Source organism: Aythya marila (assembly GCF_965140915.1).
Source record: "Aythya marila genome assembly, chromosome: 8".
Lineage (NCBI taxonomy): Eukaryota > Metazoa > Chordata > Aves > Anseriformes > Anatidae > Aythya > Aythya marila.
Window position 1 is genome coordinate 21,331,184 of NC_139049.1, and position 19,804 is coordinate 21,350,987.

At 43.3% G+C, this 19,804-nt stretch overlaps 2 protein-coding genes across 2 annotated transcripts; one reads left to right on the top strand and one right to left on the bottom strand.

Annotated features, from left to right (window-relative positions):
- Positions 1-11,702: 11,702 nt before the first annotated feature.
- On the bottom strand, positions 11,703-18,306 carry PIF1 (PIF1 5'-to-3' DNA helicase; the record flags this gene model as incomplete). Its single annotated transcript, XM_082766682.1, has 12 exons — positions 11,703-11,759; positions 12,094-12,285; positions 13,263-13,408; positions 13,998-14,085; positions 14,843-14,949; positions 15,622-15,761; positions 16,151-16,257; positions 16,328-16,442; positions 17,108-17,261; positions 17,357-17,482; positions 17,634-17,739; positions 17,824-18,306. The coding sequence occupies 12 exons, from the start codon at positions 18,304-18,306 to the stop codon at positions 11,703-11,705; spliced, it is 1,821 nt and encodes a 606-aa protein (XP_082622808.1).
- Positions 18,307-18,451: 145 nt separating this feature from the next.
- On the top strand, positions 18,452-19,754 carry CFAP144 (cilia and flagella associated protein 144; the record flags this gene model as incomplete). Its single annotated transcript, XM_082765589.1, has 4 exons — positions 18,452-18,584; positions 18,756-18,815; positions 19,008-19,111; positions 19,365-19,754. 4 exons carry the CDS (start codon positions 18,452-18,454, stop codon positions 19,452-19,454), a joined length of 387 nt encoding a protein of 128 aa, XP_082621715.1. The 3' UTR covers positions 19,455-19,754.
- Positions 19,755-19,804: the final 50 nt, after the last annotated feature.

Sequence of the window (19,804 nt, forward strand, 5' to 3'; positions counted from 1 at the left end):
CTCCACTGCAGAATGGCATTGGTAATGCCACATAAGCAGTTACGCAGCTGAGCCAATATGATTCAGAAAGTGTCCTGGTCAGCCTTAGATTACAGGTCATACATGGTGGTGATGTGGCTGACTGGACACATGTTAAGACAATTATGTCAGGGGAAAGACAGGATGAAAGTTGCAACCCCTGATTAGTACTCTGAATTCAAATGCAACAAGCCTGTACAAATACCAGTGATCAGCTCACCACGCTGTGGAAATGGAATTTAAAGCAAAATAGTTTTCTTCTGATGTATAGTAGTTTACCTTTTTCCTTCAGGTCACTAACTTAGAGAGTGACGGGAAGGAAAGGGTAAATCAAACAGGAACTCAGAACCAATCTAACCTTTCCCATTGTCTTCCACCAGATGTAGCTTTTCCCATACAATCACAAACTCCAATAGAAAATGAATTGTGACTCTGACCTAAGAAAGTTCAAAGCTATTAAAACAGCAAATCAGCACAAGTGGGTTGGAGCCAGTGCTAACAAAGAACACATGCTACCAGCTATATACATTTGGAAGCTAATTTTCAGTAGTGCTGAGCACTCACAATGCCAGCGGAAGCCAGGTGGGATGGTAGGAGATCAGCACATCAGAAGATCAGGCTCGTTGGTTTAAAGACTATCCTGAGGCACAGAAAGCCTACTAGTGGGATGAAAGAAGGAAGACAATGACTGTCAGTAAGAGTCAAGCATTCTGGGAAAACAAGTGGAAGCCAGCAAAAATAATCTTCTCTATGCCAGACTCCTCAGAAAGGTATAAAACTGAGTACTTTAAGAATCCAGGGGTGAGATGTCTGTGGAGAGGAAAAAAGCCATAAAAGTGGTGCAGTACTGTTTCAGAGCTGGTTTTAGGGTGACTGCTGAACGGATATTTGATGAGAGTACCTAAGGGAAGACTATTATGTTCTCCAATTGATGAAACCCATCTCTGCAAATGGATGGTTAGAAATCCTTCTACTAATGCAGAAGATAAAACACAAGCAGGTACCCACACAAACAACCCTGTAGCCTGCATGCCCAGCTGTTCAGCAATTTCCAAATCTGCATAAATATCATGAATTACATTTTACTATGAAACATATTCTCTCTAGTACCTATAAATATGTCATCTTATTGCAGAGCCTTGATTCAAGTGGATTTCTATGCTCTCATTTTGTAATTGCCTCTTCCGCTGACAGCTACATGAAGAGGATCCCAGTGATATACATTATGCAACATGTACAGTATTAAAATACTAAACACCTACTAAATACTAAAAACATGTCACACGCGTACTTCTCTTACAAGCCAGGAGGGAAATGTGAATAAAGTTTGGTATTTTTGGTAATCAGGAAAAAGGAATTGAAGACACGTTTATCAAACACGAGCAAAAAATTACAATACAAGTGCTTGCAGTTTGTAAATCAGCACATTCCCAGCTGTGTCAAACTGCAGGCTCAGGACTGGATCAACAATCTCTGCAAACAGGGAAGTGAAGCGCTGTATTTCAGACTACATTGTCAGACAGGAGGCATTCAATGCTTAGCTTCTTTTTTAACCTTTCCTTTACCCTTCCTCATCCTCAAGTCCATATCACAGCAGGCATTTCTCTCAGCTGTATCCTGCTGTTGTTTTTCTGATGTGATCCTTTTTTTTTACCAGCTCTGCAAATGCAGACCTTGTCTCAGTGAGCTGGACTGTAACCAGCATGCAGCAGTAATGAAGTGCCCCATTCTACTGGATGCAGAACGTAAACCTGGGAGAGAGAACTAGTCGGCACCTCTTTAGATTTTTTTTTAATTTAAGATAAGAGTCTCTGCCTCAATAAGAAAGATAATAACTCTTATCACTTAATGGGAAAAGTTGGAAAACAGACATCTGGAGAGTGGGATGCTCCCAGAGCCTGTAAAAATCACTAGAAGTCCACATAAAACTTTCCTTTAGCAACACGACCCACACTGTAGACCCTTCAAGCAATAAACTCGCCAGACTTCCCTGATGGTAGACGCCTTCTGAATGCAGTTAGAGTACTGCAGAGGGAGAAAAAGCACAAGTTAATGCAGCCTCGGACCCCTTTAGATAAGTAGAGGCTTTCATCTGGCTAGAGAGATAGATGAAGGCAATGTATTTAACCCGGGAGAAGATAAGCTTCCCCTTGGAGACTGGACTCAGAGAAGAACAAGGAGTTTCCAAAAGGTAAATAGGATATTCAGAAGAGGTGGCTTAGAGGAAAGCAGGTGGAAAGGACGTGCCATTTTCAAGGAGTTCTTCAGAAAAGATAATCTGTAATGGTTCCTTGATCACTGGATCCCTAGTTCTAGTTTGTTAGTTTACTAAGTCCTCAAGTCGTTTTTCAAATCACTCTAATGTCTAGTTAAGTCTCATATACTCAGTAGAACATTTGAAAGAACAATATTTTTGGTTCCTCATGGAGAAGGGATGGATATAAATGTATATAATTGTTTTGCCATGTTGTGCATTTGTGCTGTTACCAGTTGTTAACAGAACTCAATAGTTTTTGAATGCGTTATTTTAAGCTACCCTGCTGTCAGTGTATAGATGCCTTGAGTTCTGCCTATATTTATGTAATTAAACTGCATTTAAGTTTCCTCTGCCAGGGGTGATTTCTGTGGTAACATGGTGTGAGCTTCTCTCCAGGACAGGCTTGTAATGTTCAGTAATGCAGATTCCAATAAAACTCCAGTATAAACACACTGCTGAACCTTGACAACTAAATGCACAAGGCTTGAGAGCTGAAAATACACACAGGGTGGATATTTATGTCTCTTCCTCTTTTCTGTGACTGCCTGGGCAACCTCGCATGAATACGAAGTAATCTAGTTATGAATTTAATCATCGTTGTTAGTGGGCCCCAAGTTCCACATGACTGCATATTTTCACTGGCTGCTACTGTTTTCAAACAGCTCTTAATGACAATTCCAAGTTTAAACTATATTTTGGTAGTCTAACTCATACACATAGCTCCTCATATGCTTTGACATAAATCAGGATGAAATGGAGTATAGGTCCTATGTGTCCTGATTACTCCTTGTAAGAAATTGAAGGAAAATGAATACTTAGAAAACAAACATAAGTAAAGGTATTTAGAACATACAGCTTTCTACAATAAAAGGGAACTTGATATTGGTGCCACTACACTTTGCATGTGATTAATGTTCACAGTGGATCTTAAAATGGCATGCAAACATTTCTGCAAGACTCCATTGACATCTACAGGGAATGTTCACGTGTCATTTAGCCAGAACATTCACAGAGGAACTAATCAGTGAATTGGCACTACACTGAGACTGTACTTGGTTAGTTTAAAATAAAAGAGGTAAATATGTCTAAGCACTGGTTATGTCTCACCAGACTGAAGATAGAGGAGCTTACTCTGTGCATACAGGCTCCCAGCTTGAGTCTGCACAAGCCTGATCCACCTTGCCAAGCAGCCAGGGTCCCAACTGAATCTCAAGAGAAGGCCAGCCAAGCTCAGGAGAATGCATATGTCTTTCTAGACAGTAGTTAAATCTAACAAATTAAATAAGAGGTTTTAACCGGTGCGTTTGGAAATGAAATGTGATAAGGAAATTATGCTCTTCCTCAGCTGGTGTATTTAATGTACAGAGAAAATATCTGACAAATTGAAGATGATGGCATTTAAGATGGATCAGGTAAAAGCTCTTCCAACTGTAGCTAAAAAACTTCACACACACACAAAAAAAAAATATTTGCACAGATGCCTTTTTTTTTTTTAAAGGCAATAATTTATACCTGCTACTAACTCTGTTGATGTGTGTGTTTCAAGGATAACAATCTTATATTTCAGGGAAGGAGGCTACCGTTTTTGCAAAAATCTACAAGGAGTCTACCCCCCTCCCTAAACAAGTCTCCCTCCTCTGAGTGCCTTAGATGGGCACACTGCTAGAAGCCAGTCCCTCATTCTCTGAATAACTAGACTATAAAACTATGGGCATTACCAAGGGCAAAAAATCAAGCTTAATGGCCTGATGCAATGTGGCAATTCCTACATCATCACTCCTAGTAGTTCATTTCCATACAAAATCCTTCAAATAGCTAGACAAGAATTCCACTCTCCCTCAGATAACTCTGTCAAAAGAATTTGCATCACATACAACATTTATTACATCCTTCAGGCATCCCACATGACTTGTCTCATGCTGGCATTGGTACAGACCCAGGTGCATACGGTATTCTGAGAAGCTATGAAGGAATCCCTTGACAAAGGGGCTTTAAGAGGTGGTCAAAGGCCACAATGTGGTTAGCTGGGACTGTGTAGAAGCCGTAAGATGTTATGACTTAGTTCCTTAATTTTCAAGGCAAAAATTAAGACACAACAGACGTACTGTATTAAGGAACGGTCTGGCACACCGGTAGGTAATTGATTGTTAACGTTTAGTATATTTGTAAAATGGAGCATAAGGAAACAATTAAGCCTCCATATTGCTTATAAGCTGTAGAACTGATCCTTGAAAATCTGCCATATCTTATTTGACAGAAAATAACAGGCACTTCCAGCCTGCCATCAAAGTTTATACGGACAAATAAAGGAGGCAATGTGTTTTTTTTCTGACAGTTTTTGTCACTTACATAGCATTTAAAATCAAAATGTGCACTCATCACATGTTTTCATCATCAATTATCTTCTCTTCAATGAAACTGCAAATTATAGACAGGAAACAATCCTATTCTTTTTACCAAAAAAAATGAGCAGAACAACAGCTGTTTACTTTGGAAAGTTCAATAACATCCAATCAACTTCTGTCCCTCTCCAAAAGAAAAGCTGTTTTTTAAAGAGCACCCTGAGCAGCACTTCTACCAAAATATTTGTTGTTAGTTAGCATTTTTTCTCAGTTGTTGGAAAATGTGCAAAAGAAATATTGGAAAAAATGTAGCTTTCTTTTAACTCTAGAAAGTATACGGACTTTTTTTTTGGTTGCTCATTTCTGTTTTAAGCACAACTCTGAAATACTGAGATGTCTCTGATTAGAATTCTGAAATAAAAAAGCAAACCCCAGTCAAACTGTAAAGAAATGAAGAAAACCAGAGATGAAGCAGTTATCTTCCCTGTCAGCATGCTAAGCAAAGGATTCACCCTTGCTTTCCTGAAAATATTTTAGTGCAAGCAAGACGAGGTCTTTATGAACTGAGAAGTAAAGAAGGAACATGCTCCACCTACCAAGCTCTGGAAATACCATGAAAGGGCTTCATACAGCAGCAGTACAGAATGTAATCCCATTTTCTTTGCAATATCTTCTCTATTCAGGCTCCATATTAGCTGTTAGTTCCTTTTCAGGAAGTTTTATGAAGTCTTGTGTCTTTTTCTACTTGTTGGGGCTGAAATCTATTAACACACAACCACCTTGGGGACATTCCATCATCATAGCATGTATTCTATATACATACGTGGAACATCTATCTTATGTCACCTCTTAAATGTCCTGGAATTACTATTTTTCCCCTTCAAACATTCCATCATAGCACACCACAGCTCTAGTTGATGAATGACAAAAAAGATATATTATAGCACGTTTGTAGGTTTTCTTCTGTTCCAAAAAGTTGTCTACACTGCAGTCTGGCCAGTGTGCCTCGCATGATGTATCTGCCACTAGCCATGACTTCCCTGGGGGGTACCCTATCATCACTTCATTGGGCTGGTATGTGTCTAACGTGGGTTAGAGTCATTTGGCTGCATTCAGCACTAGCTTCATCATAATGCTTCCTGATGGCTTCCGAACAGACTGCAAGTACAGCTGGTGCCCCAAGATGAACTGACAAACTCATTCTACAGCAGAGAACAGACAGCAGCTCCTTTTCAACTCGAGCTTATCTCCCTTCTCTGCCCATCAAAGCACTCCAAGCTCTACAGAGCCGGCTTTGCCTCACTGCATCCTTACTAGGCCTCATTACCTCTATTATCACACATTCACCTTCCACAATAAGACTAAAGGTGCTAGGATGGTACTGGTCTTGCAACTTTCCCTGCTCTTTCAGGTATCCTTTTGACCATGCTAATTCTCTTAACGTTCACAATAGCCTGTAAGTGCATCATATATGGATATATGGAAACATACTCAGTAACTGTTCTAAATCAAGGTACTGCCTTTATGCATCCTCGAGCTGTCTGCATTCCTCATGATTCAGTTTCTTCAATTCTAGACTCCTCCAGATGCCACATTCTCCACACCTTCAGTTTTTCTCAGCTTAGCTTGATATTCTGTTCTGTACTTGGAGTTGTTACAACCTGGCAACATGTTGAATTCTCCCTTCTTTCAGGTCTCATGCTGCTGGTTTTTGTTTGTTTGTTTGTTTGTTTGAGGAATGCTTCCCAAAGCCCACAGCAAAGTATGTCAGGGAGGTTGATGCTTCTTTTCTGCGTTATTTCTTGATCCCCAAACTTACCACCATAGGTATGATCTTATAGAAATATTGAATAAGCATTACTTTTATGACTTTTTGCCCAATGCTTTTGATGTGTTATATTTTTTGAGGCCCTGGAAGACATTCCTAGGACAAATGTCAAAATATGATTATCATTTATTTTGACAATATTTTTATTAAAATAGATGATAGGTCAGAGACAATATTTTTGACCTTGCACTTTTTTGAGATCTGAGAGTGCACAGTACTACACAGCAATCTGTCAAAATAATATTCGACCTATAACATGAAATCGAAATTGTTTGTACACTGAGTAATTTTTATCCTTTGTTTTAAAAACTAAGGCCGTGCATAATATTTGTCCAGAAGTGTAGCTGACAATGATAGCTATGGCTAATGAAAACCGCAGAGACACTATTTTGTGGAAATTTGTCATTTTGATCTGACTGAATTATGTTTTGTTTTCAGTGCGATCTTCATGCTAAAAAGTTTTTTCCGCCACAAGTAAAATGGCTTAGATTATTTCAAGATCACTGTCACCTGGTTAGAAGATGCAGTTAAAAAAAAAAAAAAAAAAAAAAAACGGTTTCAAACTGCACCTTATTATTAATTTTTTTCTGTTAACATCCCTTTGCCTAATGCAGAATACATTGAATTTCTGGCAATTAGATATTAGCTCATTGACAGATTTATTTATTTTTTAATTTATCTTTTATTGCAAAATGTCAGTTGAAAGTATCTGGTGTAATTATAATCAAGTACTTGTTTTCAGGGTGCCCCAATAATCCAGCACAAACATGAAGGGAACTTGCCTACAATGTTTTTACAGAACAGGTTAAGGACCAAGATGATCACTACACATGACTTCCAAGATGTATTTTAAAATTTAAAAGCTATTTTTTAAACCAAGTTATTCTCATATTAATCCACATAAATGATTTTCATTTAATATAAGACCATCCAGTCTTCATCTGGAGATATTAAAAGATGTTTTTGTTGCCTCTCCTTTGCGAAAAATTAGCTGTTACAATATTAAGTTTTACCTACACTGATTGCCTAGCTTCGTCTGCAAAATACATTAAATCCTCTCTAAGCTGATATTCGATAGTATGGAATCACAGAACTTTCCATAAGCAAAGCAGGATCCAGAATCATTGAAGACCTAGACTAGCTTCTAGCCCCCAACTGAAAGGCTGGGCAAATGACCCTATAAATCTCAAGGTGTTCATAATGTTTTGAAAAAAGGAGAAAAAAAATGCTGTATATCTACAGAAAATTGATATAGTTCAGTGGCTTAGGAAAAGTATATGGAAGATGTGATTCATGCGCGTATCAACCTGCGTGCCTATTTCTTTATTGTAAATAAGAAGAGGAAAACCCCATAAAGTGCCAGATTTCATATGGTTAGGAAAAAACACACACACACACACACACACACAAAAAAACATTCAAATTTCTACTGGAGGCATTTATTATCATAGTTCTATATTCTTGCAAAAAGATTACAGCAACAATTCAGTAAAAACACACATTGAGGTTACATTTGGAATATTTTGAGCTTAACTCAGTTGCCAATAGGTTGTTGGTACTATTTAAGGTGTTCTAGGTGCCTACCTGACCTTCAGCTGCCATTCCAAAGGCTTCTCATAGGTTCTTTGTCACATCTGATAGCCTCCTGCATTGACACCATTTTTTTGTTTTTTTTTATTTTTTAAGTTTAGGTAGCAGAATATTCAATAATTATAAGTGGAGTTTACCATTGGACTTGTTATCAACTTATTTTGCTTGTACAACCAGATTTCATAAGTTAGTAAAAATTCTTTTCAGAATCCTTATAATTTGTAAGAGAAATAAGCACAAAATAATCACACAGGAAATAGCGAGATAGAGATTTTACACATCTAAATGCAATCTCTAGTAATTCAGGTCTTTTCTCATGCTAATAATTCAATTGCTGAGATTTAGCAGCAGAAGACAATTGCATGTCACCAAGTGGTATAATACAAAATGAGAAACTTTTAATATCTGTGAGAAAAAACGATGTTATTAGCATTCATAGCAGAGCCTTTAATGTACCGTATTTCCATTACTTAAGAGTAGCATTTGTTTGATCTATTCAGAGCAATTCTGGATAGGGGAGTCTAATTCATGGACTCAATAACGTTACAGCATCTGAGACCAAGAGGAATATTGCTCCCTTTGCTGCTCACCACAGAACTTCTGGGTACAGGCTGCAAGGACATACTCATGTTTAATTATTATGAAAATGTCACATAAAAATGAGAAGGGAGTTAAATCACTGTACAAAGATTTAAACTGGAAGCCGGTTGGGTTTTAATAACACTCTGCATGTGAATTATGTTTCCAATAACACGTAAATGTATTATGAAACTTTAGGCAACATAAAGCAGTTTCCTACGGCTTAACGTATTTGAAAAGAGAATGGCTGTACTTGTGGTAACAGAAATACCAATTATGAATCAAACACGTAGTTTAATTCACTTTGTTATAGCTGTGGTTGTTAAGGTGTGTTTAAATACTTTCTCCTCAGTTTGTGAAAGTGGGGAGACAATGTTCATTCCCTCATATTTATGAGTGTATAATAAACCCCAGCTATTCACCATAGTGCCACACACCCTCTCAGCTTGTCTCTTGTTTTGGCGGTGCTCCAGAGGCCTTGCACCGCTCCCCTGCCACCCACCACGCAGAGATGTCTGTCTCCTCCATCTTAGGCCCTTTCCCCTTTGCCACAACACAGCCCCTCCAGACTTACCCAGTGTATTCAAGGGTGCAGATAGTACAAGCAGCTACAGGACAGGACAGAGATGCAGTTTCAAAAGAAACCAACACACTTGGTGCTTGGTGTGGGGGTGTCTCTGCAGGGGCCTCTGTGAGGGGAGGCCAGGGCTGCACGGGGCCTGACAGGACTGGGTCAAGCCAACTCCACAGCAGACCCACAGCAGCCCAGCCCTAACGCTGGTGGTGCCCCTGTGATAATTTTTTGAAGAAAGGGCAAAATATCTCATGGCAGTGCGATGTGAGGGGAAAAAGTGTGAGAAACAGCTCTGTAGACAGCAAGGACAGAGGAGGAGGACGGGGAAGAGGTGCTCCCCGCTGCAGCTGGGGCTCCCTCCAGGCCTGTGAGGGGATCACAGCCGAGCGGCTGGTCCTGAGGGAGAGCAGCCTGCAGGGACAGCCCCTGGTGCAGCAGCAGAGGGGAGCTGTTAGGGACCCACCCCAGCTCCTGTTCCCTCTCTTCCTGTATCACAGGGGACAGTAGGGTAGAGGAGGTGGTAGCAAAGGAGGGAAGTTGTCTGAAAAAAATAAATAAATAAATAAAAGTGGCAGCAAAGTATTTTTCTGTTTATTTTTTGTCTGTTTCTCACTATCCAAATATATTTTAACTGGTAACAAATTACATTTATTTTCCTCAACTTGTGTCTGTTTCGCCTGTGAAGGTACTTGGCAAACAGTTTAATTGCTAGAAGATTTTTACTTCATAGAGATGGATGCTTTATTCTATTAAAAAAGCCTCATCACAGCACAGTCCTGACTGCAGTGGAGCCATGACAGAGGCTGACAACTCGTATTTGTCCTAACTGCCCCTTTCAGGACTTGAATAGCAGTCTTCAACTGCAGCCTACACCTGCTTTAGCTGGAAGTGAGTGAGAACATCCAAAATTTAGAGACAAACCCCTTTCAGCCTCAGGTCAACTGCCAAGCCATCATAACTCACTTCTATTCTGTTTCCAATGCTTCACCCCTGAAAGGGCAACCCTAATATTTCACATACATTTAATATTAACATGAAAGTTATTATCCATACCAGCTTTAAGTTCTGGTTTTTTATCTCTAATCAGCACCAAAACGAAACAAAAACAAAAAAAACATACAACTAGTAATGTCAGTCCTTAACCCATGAGAGCTGCAGTTAAGTCAGCTGCTTCAAGAAGATCACAATAGTTTATTCGCATTGTGCATAACCACTTATCTTAAACTCTAAGTTATCTTGTTATTACAGAACTTTAATGCAAATTAAAATCATTTAAAATCTCTCAGCTCATTACTATTTTCATCTGTCAATAAATCGCTGTATTGTATATGAGAGGAAATGGCTGGGATATCCTTTATAACAGTCTAACCCATGAGTAAACATCATTTTAACGGACATTGTTATTTCACATTATTTCTGCATATTAAACATTTAAAAATATACAAGTTACTTACACTATAAGCAATATGCTGAAATACAAGGGGCAAATCATCCCCTTTATTAAGGCTTTAAAAAGACAGTATATTAGTTCTGTTCAGCCCTCTTTTTGCTGAAATAAGTGGTTACAGTTCACTTCCAGATCCTTGGCCATTTCCCTATTATACATTCAACTTCTACCTCACTAGCTGTACATTGTTTCTAACAAACACCCTCCCCTTGAAAGAGCTTCATGTGTTTAAACAAACAGGAGTCCCATCAGCACCTCTCTCTGCTCACTCCCTTCTTGCTCTAGGTGTAATGGATCTTCCCAATTCCTGTAGTTCCGTGATTATGGGTAGAAAATGTAGGACTTGCTCCTAACTTTAACAGTGCCATCTCATCTTAGAAGGATTAAAAAAAAATAAAATCATGTGTTACTGTACACAGCAGGCTAACAAAACGAATGTGTATCAGCATCATAGAATGCACAATTTTTTACAGTTTTGTTTGTGGATGAAGTTGTGAGAAGCCTACTAGTGTTAAACATTTGAAACACAAAAACATCCCAACACAGAATATGAAGCAATAGTCTGGCTCCTGGCAGCTCGACACTTGCAGGAGAATCACATGTATTCCAGATACTTTGCATTGCTTTCCCTCATGTCTGCAGCTCTAGTGAGCAGATCCAGTTCATTCAGGCAAAGTGGACACATACGTCCCATCTCCCAGCTGTGGTATACTTGAAAAATACAAGTTTTGCAGTCCATATACGTGCAGGATAAAAATGCAGCTAGGCAGACAGGATAGAACCATAGGAAGGTCCCTCAGCAACATCCTCATTCAGTCATTTTGCTTGCTAGAGTCACACTGGAGACACAAGTGCTTGGGACTGTGGACCCAAAAAGGGACTGCAGAGGACTTCTAAATTTCTGAGGCACAAGACAGGAACGCTTCTATACATCCAGAGTCAGCTAAATGAAACAAACATTAAAAAAAATCTTCTGACTTCATCTACATTATCTAATATACTCAACAGCAAGATCACTGCAACTCAACCATTTGTGTTGATGCCTCACAGAGGCCAGAAGTGCATTCTCAGCTGCTTTTCCAGTTCTCTTTCTCATCAGCATCCGAACGGGTGTGTAGTGAATCCTGAGGAGGAAAAAAAAATATGAGATATTCCTTGTTTGCCACTTCCTCTTGTTTCCCTTTACTCCTTACTCCAGCAGGAGGATCAAAGAATCCCACCCACCCCCCTTTTCCACCCATGTGGCCAGGAAGCATTATATAACCCCAACACTGCAGGAGATTTTGCTGCTGCGAGCTGTCCTGCTACATTCCCCCTCCCTGCAGTTTCATTTCTCCTGCCATTACAAGTTTTAGTTTGAATGATTTTGCTTAAGAAGTAAAATAAAGCATCACAGCCCAGACACATATAATCCTGATTACACAAGGCACTCTTTGCTGGCACAGGATTTTTCTTTACCTGGGTTAGAAGATGATGACGTCTCAGTTGCCTATAAAACTGCAACACAGAAGGATCAGCTCTCACTACTTTTGGGTCAAAATCCAGAACACGGAGACCTGCAAGGCTACGGGCTCGGGAAAGGGCTACGTAAGCCTGCCCACTTTCAAAGACACGAGACAGGGAGATTTCCACACAATCTAGAGACATGCCCTACCAAAGACAGAGAGAAATCTGTTATACAACACACACAAAGACCACCACATTGCATCAATACTAACCTATCCTGTGAGTTTGTCCAAGGCTGTACCATCCTCAGGGTACAAGCCTGATGAGAAAGGAGGTCCCTTGTTTGACTATATATTTAACTGATTAAAGGATGGGAAACAGTAAAAAGGACAGCTTTCTAATGTCAGTAAATTGCTATCAGACAGTAGGATCCACTAACTCTCACAACCCTGTTATTGTATGAAATCCTATGAACCCAACACAGCAGGGAAAGAAGTCCCACAGTTTCCACTCCGAGTAATTAACTGGGGGAGCCATCATTCTCAAGCAGTCCATTTGAGAGAGGGTTTGGGTTAGTCCTGGCACACCTTGCCTGCATCAAGAGAAATCCCAGGAGACAGCAGAATTTACAACATGGCTTGGAAACAAGCTCATAAGCTCCTCTCAATAAGAGATCTATCAGACTGTATGAAGTATTCCAGAGAGGTAGTAACTGTGAGTTACATTAAAAAAAAAAAAAAAAAAAAAGATATGCATCAAATGGACAGTTTAGCCCAAATAGCACAGCTGTGACTACTGCAGCTTCCTCGGGTACACAAAGCAAATCTCAGGGTCATGAATGCTGATAACTAATAAGGATACACAATCCTGACCAGCCCACAGCAGTTAAGTACTGATGATTTACAGTCCAACACCAAGTGTGTAGACAGCAGCACCATTATGGAAACTCTAGGATCAAAGACAGGCTAGCAATACTAGTGACTACCAAACTAAGCTTATAGACAAGTATCATGAACAGAAGAGATGCTGCCTTCCCTGCAACTGGAGACATATATATCCCAGAGCTTCTCCACAAGGGCCTTTCATTTTTCCTTCCCATTTTACCAGCAACAGGAGCTCACCCAGGAGAGAAGGCATATAACAGTATACAAGCTTATAGAGAGTTGTATAAGAACACCCACCTGACTCTTGTGAATGGAAATGGCCCATGCCAGTTTTAGGGGCAACTGTTGGCGACTCAGATGAACTCCAGATGGTCCTTTGAAGACCCACCTCTCCATTTTGATGATTTGCGTGACCCCGCAGAGAAACCTCACCTTGGGCAGCCCTGTAGGAATAGAAAGGAAAAGGAATAGAAGAAGAAGAAAAAAAAAAAAAAAAAAAAAAGGGACACTCAACAGCAGGAAGCCAGCAGCCTTAAGAGCTTTTTTTTTTTTTAACCTCTATCTCATAGCAGTCTTTCATGAGTTTTAGGCCTACATTAGAAAACATCATTAAAAAAAAAAAAAGCCCACACATGTTAAGTAGGATGTCCTGAAATTAAATTTGGGGCTTACCTAAGCAAGAGAATTAAAAGTCAGATAATTTATCAGTTGAGATGCAGAGAAATACATGTTGCAGGTAACAGAACATTATTCTGAGGAAAATGAAAACAACCAAGACTCGTTTCAACAGCACAGAAAGAAATACAAAATGAGCAAATGTATCCAGAGAATAAAGAGAAGCAAACATGGGAGGCCTTACAGATAGGCTGCAGCTGATGCAGCAGATGACATGACAGCCCATGAAAACCACAAACCTCTTGCTGCAGAGATCTCTTCCCTGCTTTCCCTCAGATTATTCTTAAACAATAAAGAAAATTAACAAGTCATCTGTAGTCCATTATTTTATTTTTTTAAGAAAATAATTTACTTTACCCTTCTGATCACTTTCAAATCCCACAACTACTCCTCGTGCTCCATTCACCAGCCCTTGAGACACATCCAGATTCTTAGCTAGCATCACCTACAGGAGAAAAAAAAAATTCCTTTTTAGCCTTGTTTAGCCACCTCCAGCTAAGCTTCTAGCCTGAAAGCATAAACATGGCTATTGCAGAATAGAGCATAATCTCTGATTAAACTAAATTTATTGCACAGTCTTCCCTTCCTAGGATTCCCAGCTACATCATTCTGTAGCACTGAACACTTTTCCCTTGAGCTGCTTCTGTCCACAGCTGCAATGTCAGATCCAGGGAACAGATTTCCTCCTCCCAAACAACAACAAGCTTAGACATGTATAGTTTCTGGGAACAGCTGAGGAACACTTTCCAAAGGCCCCCAGCGGTGCTGCTTTAATGCAACCCATTCTGCTTTGACAGCCCCAGCACACAGCAAAGAGCCCTCCAAAGAGCCTTCACATTTGGCAATCTGTGTCTTGCTCTTACAGGTCTGGAAGGCTGCTATATCTGAAGCTGAGACTGCAGGCAAGGACTGCCTATACCCTCTGCTTCCTGGAAGCTTCTGTGCCTGATGGGAAATGTGTGTCAAAGTCCTAGTGCTCACCACTGTCCATGGGACAGGGACCTGAGCTCAAATCAACTTTCTGTTTGGATTCCAAGCAGAAAGGATACAAAGATTGGGCTAGTCTTCTGTTGGTATGGTTTTTCCATACATAATCTACATTGTATACATTAATCTACTGTATATATTTATCTGCTGTTTAGTTTTCTTACACCACGTGATCTGCTGGACTTTCCCAAACAAGCATACGTACACACACTCACCTGAGCTCCAACCTTTAACACAATTTTACTACCGACAGGACACTGAGCATCAATTAACTTCACGAGCATTGGGTCACTGTCCAAAGCCTCAAAAGTGTGCACTTCTCCTGTTAAGGAAAGAAAGAAGTCACAAATTACAGCCATTGGACATAAGCTATGTGGTGTTTGCAGGAGGCTCAGCTTTTATTTCTTACAGCGATTCCTCTTTTAATATCCATCCTCCCCTGCTGGTCTGACACTTTCACACAAGCTCTGTTACACACCCAACAGTGAAAAGCTCATTGGTACCTCTCCTCCCAGAGCACGAGAAAGCTCAGGAATTGAAGACCAGCAATTAAACTGGAATTGATCAGTTGCCATTTTGAGCATAGGACCAGTTTCACTTGCTGCCAACACCAGATCTCCAAAGAGGACTAAGGAGGAATCCTTGGGCCTGACAAGGAGGCAAAAATGAAATAGCCCGATAACTCAAGCAGCACTGGTTAGACCATGGTCTGAGATGCTACAGAAGGAAGAAGCAGAGGTGTGGAGACGCTAGTGACCCACCCTATCCCATTGCAAGCAATGGGTTCACTGACTGTTGCACACTAAGAAGTAACAAGGTGGATTTAAAAGAAATTTGTGAAATTTCTCTCCAGGCAGCTCAACTCCTACGCACACAGCTCAGACTAGCACTGCTGTGCGTGACAGAACACCGATTCCTCCTGTCACTACAATATCCCCATTGCATCCCCTTAGAGCTCAACCCTGAAGCCAGCAGCTTCCTGCACAAAGCTCACCTGATAGCTGTTGCAAGCGTTTCTTATTAGTTAGTTCTACATCATCTTTGTGAGTGCAGAGCCGTGTAGCCAGGATCCCATCACGCTCAGACCTGTTAGTAGCTGTCTGCATCAGCAGACTGGTAACCTCCTCTGTGCACCTGGGGATCCAAAAAAAGGTGATCAGGAACACATCTTGAGCAACAGCAACTCCCACGTAACTACATCAGGCTTTGCAAGCCCAAGCAAGAAGGGTGGAAAGAGGTAACTACACAAAGTTGGAGAGCCACACAAGTGTGTGCCCCAGTCCATTCCCAGCCACTGACAGCTTGATACCTATTGCATTCCCTAGCAAAAGTTGCAAAGAGGGACCCTAGAAATGGTCCTTCCTTACCATAGCAGCATACAGTAAACTGCTTTACCTTAACTAATGCATTCATAGCTATTGCCCCCAGCCACACACCCCTGAGAGAACATGAGGAAGAGGTGACAAATGGCTCTTCCTTCTGCTCCATCAGCAGGGAACAGAAAGAGCTGAGTTTCTCCTCACCTGCCTAAACGGACTGCACTCAGGAGCGAGATAAACGTCTTATCAGTCTGTCTCCGCACTTCAGTGAGCTCCATGTTTATGTGGATGCATTTCCTCCAGCTTTTTGCCTGGAAAATCATTTTCTTGTTAAGAAAGGAAGGACAAAGTATGAGGGTGAGCTTACAGACAGCTTTCTACCTGGAAGCAGAACTTGATTTCTTCATTAGCCTTGCACACTGGGGGTAGCTGCAAGAAGTCCCCACAGATGATCAGCTGAATTCCTCCAAAAGGCTCATCCCGTTTCCTCACTGCTCTGAAAGGAAAGGAAGAGAAGTTCTGAATGCCTTCCAGGACATGACCATAGTCAAGTCTTAAAAGTTTCTTCTCTGAAATTACTTCTCTGTTAGTATGTTCAAACAACTACATTAAAATATGGTTATCCTTAGCCATGTCAGAACAGTTGAAATAATTAAGCAATGTTATTGCAGTACATTCATTTTTCTCTGCCTATCCACCCAAAATGTCATTGCCAGTCTTGCTTCTTCAGTAGCTGTTATACTACAGCTGCCTCCTGCTCCTCAATGTTCAGTATCAAGATGAGTTTATTGGTTCACAGTAAAGCTCCTGTACTGTGACATGGAGTCAGAAAGTTCTGGGAACCTAAGCTGAAATCCAGTTTGGACTTGGGATAAACACAGCAAGCTCAGTCCAGGAAACAAGAAATAACTCCTAGGAGCAGAATAAATAGACAACTGTGTTCTAGACTCAGCTCTCTATAGACAGCATCTCTCTCTGGAGATGGAAACTGCAACCAGAACAGCCACAGCTGGGAAGATGTGGACACAATCACAACTTATCTCAAGCTAAAGGTCTGTCCTAATGCTGGTTATGATGTCAGGCTTTCCTTTCATAAAAGGAGCAACCAGAAAGTGTAGGAAAACTCACTTTTGTTAGGTGTTTGACCTGACAATCACTCACCTCGCCACCGCCTCTAGCTTGTCAAAGAAGTTGCCATCCACCATTGAGATCTCATCGATAATTAAGTGCTGGCAGGCCAGCCAGTGCTGGCGCACACCAGGTCTCTCTGCCAGCTGGATACACTGCTCTAGCGGTGCCTTCCCGGAGCCGATCCCTGGCAGGGGAGAAGAAAGCAAGCTTGGGGAAGCTCCGAACTCCCTGGGAAGGGAGCGGGAGCCCTCAGCTCCTTGCTGCTTGGCCGACCATTACCTGCAAAGGCGTGGAGCGTCGTGCCGCCGATGTGGCAAGCTGCCACCCCGGTGCTGGCCGTGGCATAGGTGCTGTTGGGAGGGAGGGAGCCCACGATCTTCTTCAGCAGGAACGACTTCCCGGTCCCTGGGCAGAGCAAACCCCTTTCACCCCCTGCTCCCCCCGGGGGCTGCGCTCGCTCCCGGAGCAGGGCCGGCACCGCAGGGGTGCGGGAAGCGGCAGCAGCAGCGGCTCGGGGCCGAGGCTGCCCCCGGGGACGGCCCCTCCCGTTGCTCACCCGCGCAGCCGGTGAAGAAGACGCCCTGCCCGCTGCGCACCGCGCCCAGCACCGCCTCCTGCTCCGCCGACAGCCTCGCCGGGGGCCGCCGCTCCGCTCGGGGCACCTGCGGGACGGCAGCACCGTGAGGGCGGCGGCGGCGGCTCACCGGGACCGCCCCGCCCCATCCCATCCCATCCCGGGGCCTCACCTCCGCAGGGCGCTGCCCCGGCTCCTCACCGGCACCCCCCCGGGGGCTGCGCAGCGCGTCCCGCTCCCGCAGCGGGCTGATGATGGCGAAGGCGGGCGGCGGGCGGGCCAGCAGGCGGGGGCAGCGCGGGGCGCCCCGGGGCCCGGCGGCCAGCTTGTGCCGCAGCAGGCGGAGGAAGCGGCGCAGGGCGTCGGGCGGGCAGTCGGACAGCAGCAGCTGGGCGCCGCCCGGGCCGAGCCGCACCGCCGCCCGCCCCTCGCCGGCGAACCGGGTGAAGAGCCGCACGGCATCACCGCTCAGCGGGAAGCTCAGCGCCGCGCCGGCGCCGCTGCCGGTACCGCCGAGCACCCGCAGCACCGGCTGCCGCAGCTCGTTGCGGCCCAGCAGCACCAGCGCGCCCCGCACCACGCGGCGCCGCGGGGCCGCCCCGCCCGGCAGCGGCTCCTCCACGGCCACGGTGCAGCGCAGCTCCGCCGCCGCCATCTCACCACCGCTCGTTCAAACCGGCCGCGTGGCGCCGCCGCCAATCAGCGCCGGGGGCTTTAACTCGGCGGCCAGTAGGAGGCGGGCGGGGGGCGGTCCCGCGTTGCGTCACGCGTTGCTAGGCGGCGGGACGCCGCGCGGAGCCATGGCGGCCCGCGGCGGGGCGAGGGAGCGTCCGGACGCGGTGCAGCTGGACCGGCTGCTGGGCGAGCGCGTGCGCAAGGAGCTGCGCTGCCTGCGGCTGCTCACCCAGTACGGCCTCAACCCGCTCCGACGCGGTGAGGCGCCCGGCCCGGCCCCCCCGGGGCTCAGCGGGCGGTGAGGGGCCCCCGGCAGCTCGCCCTCAGCGTGGAACGTTTGCAGGGATAGATACCTGGTTGTGATGCTAAACGCGCGTTAAAGCCATTAGTTTCTTTTTCTTTTCATTAATTTCTTAATTTCTTTTTCAGTTCACACGGTCACCAAGAAGCCTATGTCATGGCACGACAATATAGAAGAGCCTGCAGATGGTAAGGAAGCTCTGACCCACTTGTGATAGCTAAGAGAAAACAACCACCTGCCTCCCTTGGCTGCCTTGCTGTTGTTTGGATGGGGTTGAGACATCCCACTCTGGTGTACAGCCCCAGGACTGATTTGTATTTTGTTAGGTTTTAAACATACTACCTCCCTTTCCTTTGTATTTATGTCTCTTAAACCAACAGAAAAGTTTCTGAATGTTATTCACCACGCTGTCCTGGAGCCAACGAAGAAATATTCAGAGCCACAAACTGAAAGCCAGGAAATAGGCTGGAACACAACTCCTTTGGTGAGTAGAGTGCTTAAGGATTCAGCTCTTTGCATAAGTGGGGGGAAGTGAGTTTATTTAGCCAGGATTCCTAATACTGTTTCAAAAATGAAATTCTCCTTTTTCACCAGGTTCTACTGTACTGAAATAGTGAACAGTATATACTAAGTGGTACTTTACTCATTAGCATTTTTTAGCATATCACTCTTCTCAGGAGGGACTACTACTCATTTTAGAAAGGCACGTGACTCTTCAGCCTATAATTGTTTTCCAGATTGACGTAGACCGCACTGATCGCAGACTCTACTTCCCACGTCGGAAAACGGAGATCACTAAACTAGGCAGCTGCCGTGTGGCACCTTGAAGGGGCAGAATGAGAAGTTACAGCAGGAGAATGGCAATGCCACACAACGTAGGCAGTTAATGACATATAATGTATTAGATTCTGTTTGTTGTTAAGTGAATGTGGTAGATTTCTGGCACCAGAAGATTGCAAGAAAATGGAGGAGAACCCATCTGTCCAGATTTGCAGCCTAACAATAGTTATAGAAATAAACCTATTAATAAGACTTTTGCATTTGTCTTGCTGCTGTTTCCAAAACCATCTACACAAGTAGTTTAAGAAAACCCTTCAACTTCTTGACAGGCTTCAGACTTCTCATTTTGACATGAGCAACATGACCCAGAATTCAAGTTCACAAAGTATGTATCAAC